This window comes from Lutra lutra, chromosome 2 (assembly GCF_902655055.1).
Source record: "Lutra lutra chromosome 2, mLutLut1.2, whole genome shotgun sequence".
NCBI lineage: Eukaryota > Metazoa > Chordata > Mammalia > Carnivora > Mustelidae > Lutra > Lutra lutra.
Genome location: NC_062279.1, coordinates 66,455,077 through 66,469,291, shown reverse-complemented (window position 1 = coordinate 66,469,291; position 14,215 = coordinate 66,455,077). Strand labels below are relative to the sequence as shown.

General features: G+C 42.0%; 1 protein-coding gene across 8 annotated transcripts in view; it reads right to left on the bottom strand.

The window, feature by feature from the left end:
- The window catches only part of DCLK2 (doublecortin like kinase 2), a 150,122-nt gene that overhangs the window by 19,553 nt on the left and 116,354 nt on the right, over window positions 1-14,215 (bottom strand). For all 8 annotated transcript variants that reach the window (XR_007125137.1, XR_007125138.1, XM_047717616.1 and 5 more), the window contains 2 exons: window positions 6,535-6,654; window positions 6,151-6,297 (listed from right to left, as the gene is read on the bottom strand). Coding sequence is in view for 6 of the 8 variants with exons in the window: in XM_047717616.1 (XP_047573572.1) it covers window positions 6,151-6,297; window positions 6,535-6,654 (267 nt within the window). In the remaining 2 variants the exon portion in view is untranslated. The remainder of the gene's footprint in view (window positions 1-6,150; window positions 6,298-6,534; window positions 6,655-14,215) is intronic.

The window sequence follows — 14,215 nt, the reverse complement described above, 5'->3', positions numbered from 1 at the left end:
ACGATTGTGTGAAATCAGAAAGACAGTACCTTCCATCTTCGCTAAAAGCTCCTTACTTAGGAGTATAATGAGTATGTGTGCCTGCTGACACAACAGCTGGGGTGCAGGCAGCTGCTTACCCAACGTGGCCAGAGAGGCCTCTAAGCTTGGAAACGGGAACTGACCTTTGTTGCATGTTTGCTGTGTGTGAGGTACTTGAGAGTCTTGGAAATGCTGTTTACCATGTCCACTAAAACACTTCCATGTTTAGCTTGGAACTTAAAATCCGGACTTGTTTTTGGGACAGTCAATGGCATATTATTTCATCAATGAAATAGTCAATGGCATAAATATTTCATAGGGAAAAATGTTGTAAGTTTAGAAAGAAATAAACTTTGGGAACAGACGGCCTGAATAATAATCAACCACTAAATAATCAACCACTCCACCTGTTTCCTGGTTGCGAGACCTTCGTGAGCCACCCCCTGAACATGTTTCTTCACCTGGGAGAGATGAAAACAGTCCCTAACCCATGGGGTTGGTGTGAAGAGACCAAGCTTGGATCAGGGTTCAGTGAATGCTCCCCTTCCTTCCTTTTCCCAGAAGGTCTGGCTGATAAGATCAAATAAATATCATATTGCAAACGGTTTAAAAATGCTGGTGAAGATGTGAATGCTCTTTGTTTACATGGGAAGCAATCTTTCTAGAAAACATTTAAGCAACATGTAAATTTCCTAAAAATTATTTATAACCCTTGCTTTTAAGACCCAACCCTAAGGGAATAGAGATGAACCTAAAGGTTACACACAATGCCACCAATCCAGAATTTATCTATGTTTTCAAAAACTGGAAAGAACATGAACAATGAACAAGATGAGGACTTCATAAATTATGGTACATTCCTATAATAAAATACTATACACTCACTAGTAAGCACATTTCAACTAAGTACTAATCCTACGGAAAATATTCACTATATTACAGAAGAAAAGAATATTCAAAATTATATATTCAGTACAATACACCAAAATATTCAGTTTATTTCTAGGTGGTAGCCCTGCAGTTTACTTCAGCTTTCTTCTTCACAGACTTTTCACTAGTTTCCAAAGCCCTTACAATGAACATGTATTGGTTCTATAATCAGGAAAAATTAATTTTATTTATAAGCGAACTTTCCTTATGGGATCAAAGTCTGAAAGTTACATTCTAAATAGATGGTTTTTAGATTTAACTGCAGGAACTTTAACATCCTTGCCTATTCATCTTGAGATGAATCATTTTGAGAATAGTGAATTTCAGAGAATAACTACAGAGATCTAATCTGTACTAACGTAATGTCATTCTCTACTTTTATATTTTTGTTCTATTTAGTTTGCTTTTCCTATTTTACTATGAACTGAACCAGATCCTCACTCAAGTCATTTCTTACTAAAAGATGAACAATTTAGAAAATTGTGTTTTTTCAAGATAAGCATGTTAATAACATCTTCCATGAGTCTGATACTTAATGAGGGGGAGTGATTTACACAGACATCATGAAAAAGCATCAAAATCAGGGCTCCCCCATGTCACCAATACCCAATCTGTAGAGGCATTTAAAAAGCGTGACACTGACATTCCTTACCTGCGATGTCCTCATCAGGTTAAGAAGAATGTTTTTCACCTTAGCGTTTTAGTAAGTGCTTCCACATTTATGTACTAAGTATACATCCCCAGCACACGTCTTTATGACTTTCAAGTTTCAGGGGAGTAATGGTGAAGCTGTTGAGTCCCTCAGAGATATTTATCATTCTGAGTCTGCCACAACTCAGCAGAGGCATATTCTAAGCTACTAATGATTTAGCCTAAAGCAAGAGAAACCAGGTTCTCAGTCAGGCCAGAGTCTTAGGACGACTTTCCATCCATTATGTTTAATGTAAACATTAACGAGAACAATCCGATATAGAGAATTACAGTTAGAATTTATGATGCATTTACTGAAACCCAGACTTCAGAAATTCCCCAAGTAACTGCAGTGATAAGAACATTCTAAGCAACATTATAATTTTAAATGCCTGTATCATGGAAGCAAAAAAAAAAGTTTTATTAATATCATTGTTATTTTGTTTTTACAAGTTTAAAATACACTCATTAGGTACATTTTTTTTGAAAAATAGTGTTTACTTTAGACACATAATTTACAGACGCCTAGGGGTATTTGAGGGTTGTTGTCAGACATTCAGAAGTCCCCAAAGCCCCATTTCTCATATTCCCTATAAGGAATTCAGAGTCAGACGCAGGACCATAAATAGAAAGGTACTAGGCAGTTCATAATCACTGAATTATGTCTAGGCAAGTGGCACTCCTTGGCTAAACATCAAAAGAGAAGTGTCATAAGGAGCAGACAAGCCTGAAATAATACTTCATCTGATTCATCACTTCCCAACACTAGACCCAGAGGCAAATATGTGAAAGATAATATGAGTTCATTTCAGAATCTTAGCTGGAGATGCTCTTCAAAGCAGGAGTATTTATCAATCTATACATATAGATGCACATTCGTGACACCGCTTTAAAAAACTGGCACTGACATACACACATATGGCATTGCTTTAAGAGACCGATTTGAAGAAAGAGCCGAACGAGTGTGTACAGGGGCTCCAAAGGCCTTCTGTTCTGGCAGAGTGCTCCTTTCTCTCCCCAGTCACTGACATCTCACAGAACCAGAGAGATTCCAATGCTTTTCCCACACATGATCTCACTGGACCTCAGTCAGAGTCACCCCCCTGGGTGGACAGGAAAATAACTGTTGCCTCAGTTTTACAGATAGGGAAACTGAGGCACGGAGAACTCAAGTTATGAGCAGCTATCAAGTGGGGATTCCAACCAGTGCCTTTGCCACCTCATGGCACCATCCTGCACCAGCTCTAGGTCTAAACACAAGGCAGTGGGCCTGGAAGAAGCCCACCTGCGGCCTGCACCCACACACAGATGCTGAGAGAGTCTTGACCATCATGACCGGGACACCAGCCCCGAGGTGCTCAAATGCCCCACCACACGGAAGAGACGCTCTGTCAGAGGCTGCATTCAGAATGCAAAAGCTGAAGATGTGAGGAATGCAGATCCCACATACAAAGTGAACGCTACGTGTTCTCTAAATAAAACGTCAACATAATGATTTAGAAGGGCTTCAAATATGAGAAACCAACCGTCTTCCCTCCCCGGTCTCCAGAACTCCTGGAAAAGCAGAATTTATCACTGGTCTCCCATAGTTAAGTCTGACAGGGCACCACCGGGCTGTAACTCTCGGCATTAATGGCCACCCCCGTGCTCCCTGACACGGCGACCCATACATCTCTACTGGCAGGGTTTTAAATTATGACGCCACTCTCGGAGAAGGGGATGCAAATCAGATGTGTGAATGCTCTGGTGCTTAACAACGGAATTTGTTTTTAGGGTAGGAAGAGGCTGACAGTCACTCTGTGTATTTACATTCAGTGCCTCAATGGCACTTTCTCATCCTGGGGCAATAATGCCAACCCGCTGACTAACTGTAGAATCTGCAGAGTGGTCTAATTAAGTTTTCAAGAGCAGGCACATATTTTATTTAGAGATGTGCAGCTAAGGACTTCCAAAGCCTGACCCTTTTTTATCACACTTTAGCCTCATCCAGACATCCATCTTATCATCTTCTTCCTTCTCCTCCCCTTTGGGTAGCAGAGTGGGGTCACAGCAGGTCTTGAAGACAGGGTGAAGATTCGTCTGAGGCAAGTTAGACTGGATGAGGAAGTTGGTTCCAATTTTCTGGTTATATTCTGAGACAGGTCATGTTGGAGACCCTGGTCCCCATCATGTGGCACGAGAAAGGGAGGCAGTATCAGACTCTGAGATGTTCCATATATTGTGAGTGGAAAACAGAAGAAAAGGGAAGTAAGAGTGGAATTGACGTCCTGGGAAATAGACCCTCCCTAGCTTACAGGCCAGTTCGCCAAGGCCTCAGTCACCTTTCTCCCGGGCTTCAGCCATCAGAGCTGCAGTGTGGGCTGGCTGCACAGTGACCTATTGTCCTTAGGGACCCGTGGCTCCGTATTTCCAGAAAATGTCAGTAACCACAGCCACCAGGGTGAAGTGGGCCAGGGACAGCAGGGAGAAACAAAGGAGGCATCCTCATTAATACCACGGCATTGACATCTGGCCACAGCCAGACAAAGCCTTGTTACCTTTGCTTGTGGAGCCCCTGGGCGACCTCAGTTCCATGCAGGAGGAGCCTGGGCCTAACAGACACTGTAAGGTCATAATGACCGAGAAGACTGTTTTTTTGGTTTTTTTTTTTAAGTTCTTTTTTTTTTAAGATTTTATTTATTTATTTGGCAGACAGAGATCATAAGTAGGCAGAGAGGCAGGCAGAGAGAGAGGAAGGGAAGCAGGCTCCCCACTGAGCAGAGTGCCCGACGCAGGGCTTGATCCCAGGATCCTGGAATCATGACCTGAGCCGAAGGCAGAGGCTTTAACCCACTGAGCCACCCAGGCGCCCCGAGAAGACTATTTTGAGGAGAGAACACCATATCCTCACTTCTATCCCGAGGCCCAGTCTATAATTCTGTCTCTGTTCCTCCTTAGAGTTCATAAAACCAAGACTATAATACATCTTGTTTTACAGAGAAAAGACGTTTATTTTCCCAATAAGAGAACATAGACATGTAACTCTTCAACGCAGAAGACAGTAAGAAAAAACCAACCAACAAACAAACTCACACACTTTGAAGTGGATACTCAGATCATCAAATGGTATTACCAAAAGTAGAGAATAGATTAGCAGCAAGTCCCCAGGATGGCCTAAAAGCCTCAACATCAATGCATATTCCTTTCAACAATTACTTGTACAGTGCAAGTATGAGATAAGCTGCAAAGACTTGAGTCTGAGTGCCAGATGATAGCTAGCTGAGTGACTATCAGTGCTCAGTCACCAACCATTTACTCTACGTCCAGCCTGTGCTTCCTTGGCACTGTCTAGGGCATTGGCGACATGAAAATAATGAAGACACAAACCTTGCCCCTAATGGTGCTTATCTAGAGAAGGAGTCACTCAGGTACATGATAAACTCACCACACCAGGGCACATAGAACAGAAACAAGAGGGGGCCATGACTGACTCTGTCTGGGGAGTTAGGAGTGATGTCAAAGAAGACATACCTTTTGCTCAGTGTCATATGAGAGGAATGTGTTTGCCATGTTGCCAGGAGACAGGATATTGCAAATGTAGACCAGTATGGAAATAAGCAGTGATATGTAATGGTGTTGATAAAGTTAAGTCTTAACTAATGACTGGGGATGGGAAAATCAGAGTTTGGATTATCATGATGTAGAATACTCAGAAAACCCCACCTCCTAAGCTATAATGATGACAATACTCAGCCCTGAAAGGTCGAAATCGAGGAAAAAATGGTCCTGTGTGTTTTGGGGGTGGAGGGAAGGGGGTTGTGTGCTGATCGAAGTTCCTAATCAGCTTCCCTAAAATTCCTCTACTGTGTGGACACAAAGGTTGGCCCAATTAGCAAGCTGTGCTTACTACGGCTGCCATGAAGGTTGACTGCCGCTCTGGATAGATGGGTGGGGAAGAGTCAGGAACAGGACAGGAGGCTGGAAATGTAAATTTGGACCAGATTATGTAGCCCTCGGAGTCCACAGACTTTCTTCTGGACAACAATGGGACACATGAGACTTTTCAGCCAGAAAAATTAGCATCTGAGTCTTAATTTCTGTAGCTGTAAAGCTGAGATAAACAGACCAGATTATTTCCAAAGTTCTGTCCTGAACATAAACGAACCATCACATTCTATTTCTGTTTCCTGTAAGCTCCTGATTTTATCTCTAATTTATTCTTCAGAAGTTTTGTCTCATAAAATAATTTTCCTTCTTACTTTATTCAGCATAGTATCAATCAAAATGGAAACGGAAACATGTTTTCTAATGTCTGATAAACAATACATGCAGAAGTGCATATCAATTCAAGAAATCCATTAATAACTTATGGTCATTGACTTGAGTCATGGTGAGTCTCTAAATTTAAAATCTCTCAGTCCCTTATTGCAGGATTGGTACAGATTCTGAAGTGATACTGTTTACACATGATCATGTCATTTTAAAGAACTAGAGGCATGAATTGGAACAAAAAAATCAGAGATGACATACCAAGAGGTTCTCTGGCTTGATGTCTCTGTGCACGATGCTGAGGCCATGAAGATACCTGAGGGCGTTGGCCAGGTTGTACACCATCGCACTGCCGTCTCTCTCAGTGTACTTTGTTGAAGAGGTAATTGCATCAAAGAGATCTCCACCCTGATGCACACAAAAAAAGAACACAACAGAATGTCAACAGTGACAATCCTATGAAGGTAACAAGGAGGGTTCATCACCCTAGAGTAGATGAAAAATGGCACAAGTCCATAAACAATTATTATAAATAACAAAAGTTTCAAGGTAGGAAAATATGTTTCCAATTAGGGCTTTCAAGAATATGATAAGTCTTGGGATTTGGCACCAATGAAATCTGCTGAAATCTCTCCATCTTCTTACTTTGACCAGTTCCATCACTAGAAAGAGCTCAGTAGCTGTTTCCATCTCCTCAACCAGCATGATGATATTTGGATGCTTCACCCTGCGCAGGATTGACACTTCATTCTCAATCAGGTGCTCCTGTCAAAGGAAGGGATTAGAGAGGTGGGTCAGGAACCATAGAACCCTCTGCTCTATCCCTATATTCTGGAAGATACACGACTGTAACTGGACGCCGAAGGAAGCATCTCCCTTGGTGCAGAGACAAAACAAGTCCTGGCTGAGTCGGTTTCCATTGTGACAGGACAAGTCATAGTGACTGTGACATGTCACAGTCATTAACAAAAAGGAACAGATATCCTTGAAAGGGCTCACTGGTGCTGCCCTGGCACACAGAACACACTGCCTTCTTGTCTCATCATTGCCTCTGATGCCATAAGAGGTCATGAGACTGAGAAAGCTTGGGCACAAGGTACTGTGCTTTGTGAGTCAGCTGAAACCACTTTTTTTTTTTTTAAAGAGAGGGAAAGGGATGCCTGGGTTTCTCAGTGGGTTAAGCCTCTGCCTTCGGCTCAAGTCATGATCCCAGGGTCCTAGGATCGAGCCCCTCACTGGGCTCTCTGCTCGGCAGGGAGCATGTTTCCTCCTCTCTCTCTGCCTTCCACTGACTACTTGTGATCTCTGTCAAATAAATAAATAAAAATCTTAAAAAAAAAAAAAAAAGGAAAGAGAGGGAGAGAGAGAGGATGTTAAGGAGGCTCCATACCCAGAGCGGAGCCCCACGCAGGGCTCAATCTTATGACCCTGAGATTACAACCTGAACTGAAATCAAGAGTTGGGTGTTTATGAGACTGAGCCACCCAGGCTCCCCAGAACCACTTTTTGAGTATACACTCAAAATCAAGATCAAGTATATAAGGAAATTTGCACGTGTATGGAATACAACTTGAGCATTAATTTTTTTTAAACCATTACTAATAATGAATTTGAATTTCATGCTGAATTTCTGAGGGAAAAAAAAAAAAAGTTCTCCCTCTATGGCTGGGTATGGAATCATTCACCCGAAGGATGTTCCTTACCGTCTCATATCTCAGAAATCAGGAAACATAGAGTACCACAGGGACCACTGTTTTCCACTGTTTTTAACTTTCACCACTTCCTGGAAAATACTACCTGATTATCAATCCTGGTGAGTCATGCAGCTGGGATCGGCACTGTAGCAAAATGTTTACCCACAGTACTAAGGAGTTATTTTCAATACACCAAACATGAATCAGGAACAACTACTGCTCTGTTTCCATGAGACATGAAAATATTTCAATAATATCACGTGTTGATCCTTATTAGCTATAGCAATGAATTATTTTGAATTTAGGGTATGCTCTATTAAATTAACTAATTGCCCTCTGACACATTCTCAGTTTTCAAATATAACTTTTACATAAAACTTACCATATAAGAGATAGCATTTACTACCTAATACACACATACATATACATCTGTGTGTGTGTGTGTGTGTGTGCGCACGCGCGCGCGCGTGTGTGTGTCCCTTCCTCATAGTGTCGTCCCATTCGTCTTTGCTATCATGAATCCAGCACTAAATGCAGTGTTCCACTGCAATGGTAAGGTAATTATCTCCAGGTCAAGATGTCATGTAGGTTCTCCACGTATCTTCATGCACACATGTGGACATGCCTTTTTACTCTAAGCCACCTCAAACAGACTGACAACTGCACAAGCTCCTGCCCACGAAGGCCATTTCTCCAATGCTGAATGAGCTGTGCTTGTCCAAGAAGCCATTCAGTAACTGTTGGCAAATGACAGTGCAAATGCTAAATGGAAGTAGGAAAAGAAAAGAAAATTTACGAGGAATCTAGTCGCTATCAGTCTCTTTGCGAAAGAAAGTATCTGTGTGATGTCTTAACACTTTATCCTTAGAACAGTCTTTTGAGGGAAAATGCAAACCTAGGTTTCTGACATCCAAGCCCACATTTTTTGTACGACACAATATCACCTCTTAAAAAGGAATGCTTCAGTAGAAGTCAGAATTTTTCAAAGTGAACATGACAGCTGCAAAGTGGAAAGTACTTAATTCCTTGGAAAGATAGGAACGAGAGTTGGGGTTGTGAGTTGGGGTCCAGGCAGAATCACACTAGGGGTCCAGGTAGAATCACACTAGGTTTGGTGGGGAGGAGAATCTATGTCCCTTAATGAGCAGGAGTGGGAAGCCTATGCCCAACCAGCTTGGGGCTCAGTAAATGCTTCCAGATCTCAGACCCTAACAAACCTAACAGCTGCGAGGCTAGGGACAGGGCCGCTTACCTGTTTCCAATTCTTTAAGTCTAAGTCACAGAGCCCCAGCACTAACAGCAAACAGTGCCCCCCTGGTCCCTCCCAAGGGAAGCAGCTTGACAGCCAACTCCTTGTGGCCACAGGGACAAAGACTCAGCAAACACCACGTCGTTGGTTCACTTCCTTTGAGGCCTCTGGATGATCTGGGCCAAGTCTGACCTTTATAACACTAATAAGCAGAGTCAGACGGACCTTTGTGAACACGTCAAGGCGAGCAAATACATTTCTTTCACTCTATGTGAAGCCGAGACAATGGGGGTTACAACCACGGCAGTAAGAGGGGCATTTTATTTTAAAACTAAATGGATCTATCACTTCAGTCCCTGCACCCCCGCCCAACTCCTCCCCATTGCCTCTGAAGCTGGAAGAGTCTCTAAACTTCTCTCTACTCAGGGGCTCTGGTAGGGATGCTAACTGAGAGTGACCTATGTAACATTATCCCCATCCCCAGAACCCCAGGAGCTCTCTCAAATCCCAGTTAAAATGAAATGTCTACCACCTAGGGAAACGACCACTCTCAGAAGTTATCTTTCTCAATAAAGACTCAAGGGAAAGTCTTCTGCGAACTTTCTGATCGTGGAGTTTCCCGCAGGACCCCCGGCAGTGTGACATCTGAACTACTGAGTAAGTCCTGAAGCACGCCGTCGGCCATGGCTTGTTAGCTCGGTCCTGGGTTCTCCTCCACAATGGCCTGGCTCCTACACACTTAGGGGGTTTCTACTGCAATGTGGGAGATGAGAGCCTTGTCTCTCAACCTCTGATGGCACCTGTAAAATGGTCTAGGAAGGAACAATCCACTTTTTAAATGGATCATCATTGGAAGCAAAACAAAAGTAGCCTGTAAAAGTCGTTACAAATGTCATCTCCGATTTCTTGGGCAAACCCTGTGGAATCACTGCATTCAATACATAAAAACATTCTCTAGATTACATTTGCCAGGGAAAAAAATCCCTCTCAATACAGTATGAACGTCACTTTTATCTCAAATTGCTCTGAACTTACATTATTCAGCCATCTACCATTATTCATGTTAAGTGATTCAGGACTCTAACTCCAAATAATTTACATATGAATCACTGTGTGGCAGTGTCCCAGGGTTCTGAGTGAGAGTAAATAACAAAGAAAACTGCTAACTTGGCAAAGGATACCACCTTATCTTGGCCATGGTGGTTTTTAATGTGAGAGAGAAAGAGAGAGACGATTTAGAGAATTAACAAATCTCCCAAACCAAACTAATCATCTTGTCTCTACCCGCCCCAGCCCCACAAAGCAGCCCTTTCCTCCTGTGCCTTCTGTCCCGCTGAAAGAACCTGGCTGCCCAGACAGCGTTCCCCCAGCTCCTCCCTCATCCTCTAGGACGGTCCATCAGTCCCCAGTTCCTGCCAGGCCTGCCTTCTCAACAGCCTCTGAATCCACCTGTTCTCGTCTGTCCCCATTGTCACTCTCTTGCCTGGGCCTCCGGGCATTTGCACAGGTTTTCTGTCCCCAACTTCCTCCCTACAACACACACATCCCTTGGGGGACTCCTATGTATTCCTCAGGTCCAGACTGGGCCTCACTTCCTCTCAACAGCCTCCCCTGCTCAGTCATGGCTGGGTTAAGCACCCTTACTTCTCTCAGTGCCCCCTGTGCTTCCTGCAGTCCCTGATCTCACCCAGCTGTCTGAAGGCTTCTGCTTACCTTGCTCTCCAGCAACCAGCACAGCTGGGTCTGAAGTGTCTGAGTGAGTGAATAAAGACAGCATGACTTGCTCTTGGCCAACAGTGGCTTTCCAGCTGGATTCCACATTCCTTAGTGAGTATTGCTCCCCAATAAGAGGGGGAGAGTGTCCAAATCACCCCAAGTGATTTCTGTGGTAAGTTGTATGTAGTGGACTAAATAACAGCCACCCAAGGATATCAAGGCCGAACCCCTGGAACTTATAAATATTACCTTATTTGGAGAAAGGGTCTTTGCAGATGTGATTAACAATTATGCAATGAGGAGACAAACCCAGATGGGTGGGTGCCATCACAGCCTCCTTATGAATGGAGGCAGAGGAAAACTTCACAGAGGGAAGAGGAAGAGGAAAAATAAACACAGATAAGAGAGAGTGATGTGAAGACAGAGGCAGAGATTGGAGTGATGTGGCTGCAAGCCAAGGGATGCATCAGCCACCAGAAGCTACTCTGTCAAAGAACAGATTCTCCCCTCGAGCTCCAGAGGGAGTACAGATTTCAGACTTCTGGCCTTCAGAACTGTGAGAGAATAAATTCCTGCTGTGATAAGCCACCAGGTTTGTAGTAATTCATTCCAACAGTCTCAGGAAACAAATACAATATCCATTTGGATTTGTGTTGTGCTTGGACCTGTTATATATAGGTGATGAACACAGAACTGTGGAAGAGAAGGGCAGACCCCTTTGAAGCACCGGAACAGAGAGCTCAGAGCTTGTACGCTATGCAATTTAATAAATAATCACTTAGAATGAGTACTGATTAGGATATCAGATATGGAAGAATTCTTAAATTTACAGATCCCACAGCCTTCTCAACAGTCTCCATAAATCTGGCCACACAGCAAATCTTGCAACAATCTCCTGCTTAGAGGCAGCTAACATGACTTCCATCCTCTGGGTTGTTGCTCAGGCTGTGCTAGCCCCCTGGAAGGCTTTTCTTTCATTGCTGCCTAATGAAGTCCTACCCACTGCTGGGAGTTCCAGCTCAAATGCCTGCCCTATATGGCATCTTCACAGATCACCTACTTCTCTCATGCGCTTCCTCCAAACTCCCATATATTCTCTGCAGAACTGCTATTAATTTATATGTGAGATTACCTTATTCCTAGCACAGTTTCTTGCACACACATCAAATTTTAGGTAAATGAGTCAATCTGATAATGTATATGTATATGACAGAAAAGCAAACAGAAGGCCAAAAAAGATTACGGTTTTTTTCTCCACATTCTTCCTACATGAACAAATGAATAAACTGAACTTGAATAGGGAACATGGCAGACTAGCTAATATGCAGGCTACATAATCAACCAGCACAGAATTCCAACCACGGCTCTACCTCTGTGTGACTTTTGGAAAGCTATTTAGTCTGAGCCCCTGTTTATCAGTGAAATTGGTGTATCTTGTTTAGCAAGTCATTAAAGGTCATGTGCAAGATTCCTCTGTGTGCAAGCTGGAGAGATAATGCAGTTTACTAATGTAGCTTCTGTGTACAACCCACAAAACAGAGGGACCCAACAACACCCAGAATAGTGGCCAATTTTATTGTGCCTCCCTCTAAATTCTGTCTTAAAAAACAAGTTCTCTACACCAATTTTTTCTAAAAATACAATTCAATGGGGAAGTCAACTTATTTGGAACACATCAAGTTTTTAAATTATGATTTTATACAGTCAAAGTAGAAAAAGTTTCTCAAATAAGCAAAATGTGAGGCTGGAAGTAAGTATACGATCATGAATTATAAAAACAGAATGATATTTAATGACAAGGAAAAATGGATCCAAATGTTTAAAGTGACCTGATCATTTGTCTCAGCACTTAGCATACCTAGTGTATTTTTGCACATAAAGAGCTATTTTCAACTATTAAAACAGTTGCTTAAATTTTAATCAGGTAAACAATATCCCTACCATAGCGATTATATTTTACTTTTTTTGATAAAAATACTTTAATACAGTTGCTTAGAACATGGCTCCCAAAATTATGACACGTTCTGCTTAAACCCCACAGAAAGAGCAACACTTATTTACATATGGGGAAAAGACTTTCCAGTTAAAAATTCAATAATATTGTTAGAACAGTAAGTAAAAGCACACATTTTTTCTTAAAGAAAATTAACTGGGAAAAAACCTTACTTATTCAAAGAAAAGGGGGACATTTTGTATAGTCTCTGCCTCATTAGCTGTCATAGTACAGTTAAAAAAAAAGATATGACAAATTTGTCTTTTGTCTTCCTAAAATTTCACCATAATATTTTAAATGTTCTGTTAAAAATACATAAGTTTGCAAATTTCCAAAGAAGACTAGTTTAGGGGTTCCCTAAATATAAAATCATGACTATCACTTCAAATTGTCCTAATTAGGGGCACCTGGGTGGCTCAGTGGGTTAAGCCGCTGCCTTCGGCTCAGGTCATGATCTCAGGGTCCTGGGATCGAGTCCCACATCGGGCTCTCTGCTCAGCAGGGAGCCTGCTTCCCTTCCTCTCTCTCTGCCTGCCTCTCTGCCTACTTGTGATCTCTGTCAAATAAATAAATAAAATCTTAAAAAAAAACCAAAAAAACAAATTGTCCTAATTAATTATACATTCTGAATTTCTGTGGCATATTAACAACGTTAACAGTTAACATGTGCTAAAGTCTAATATACTGGTATTTCTCTACATGTTTTCCATATCTTAATTCAGTTAATTCTTACAATAACCTTGCGTCTTAGCTATTAATAACAACCACATTTTAGAGGGAGAAACAGAAACACAGAGGCGTTAAGCCAAGGCAGCACAGCAAAAGAAGCAGAACCAAGACTAAAACTTTATACACTATGGTACTAGAACAGCACCGTTCAACCGAAGTAGAATGTGATCCACATACAGAAATCTAAATTTTCTAATACCCACATTAAGAAATTAAGAAACTCAGATACCACTAATAACTTACATAACCCAATATATCCAAAATATGATCATTTCAACATGCAATCAAAAAGAAATCAATGAGGTACGACGTTGTTTTTTTCATACTAAGTCTACAAAAATCTACTGCATATTCTATATCTATACTTCAATTCAGACTAGCCACCTGTGAATTCTAGAACCTGCTTTCTTAACTGCTATGCTACCAGAAAGTAACCTAAAAAGGTCTCTGTCATCCCTGCTATAGAATATTTATCGTTTCAAACATAGTTAACATATCAATACTCCAGCAGCATTTCATCATTTAATCTTCCCAGACCAGCTTGAGAGTAGGACAGAGGAAAAAAGTTCATGATGGGGGGTGGGGGGCAGCAGGCATTCTTCATGGTGTTTTCTACCCAGCTTTTGTTACAAACTATCTTCCCAAGGATATTTGTAACATAGAGATTATAGAGATAGGCTCTCACTCAAGGGTAGAGGACATAGGTGGTTTCCAGACCATGATCATTAAAAAAATAGTTTTCCTTGCGGGCAAAGTCTGGACAGATTTGCTAGCAGCCCCCTTATAAAACCAGGGATTGACTAAGTCTGAGGAATCCTCAGCTGTGATCTAAACCTAATCTGTATATAGCAACCAGCAAGGGCCCCTCTGCAATCACTTCCTTGGGACTTGGGAGCTAAGAAAAACCAATGCTACCTGCTATGCCATAAGTCAGAAAGTGTTTTG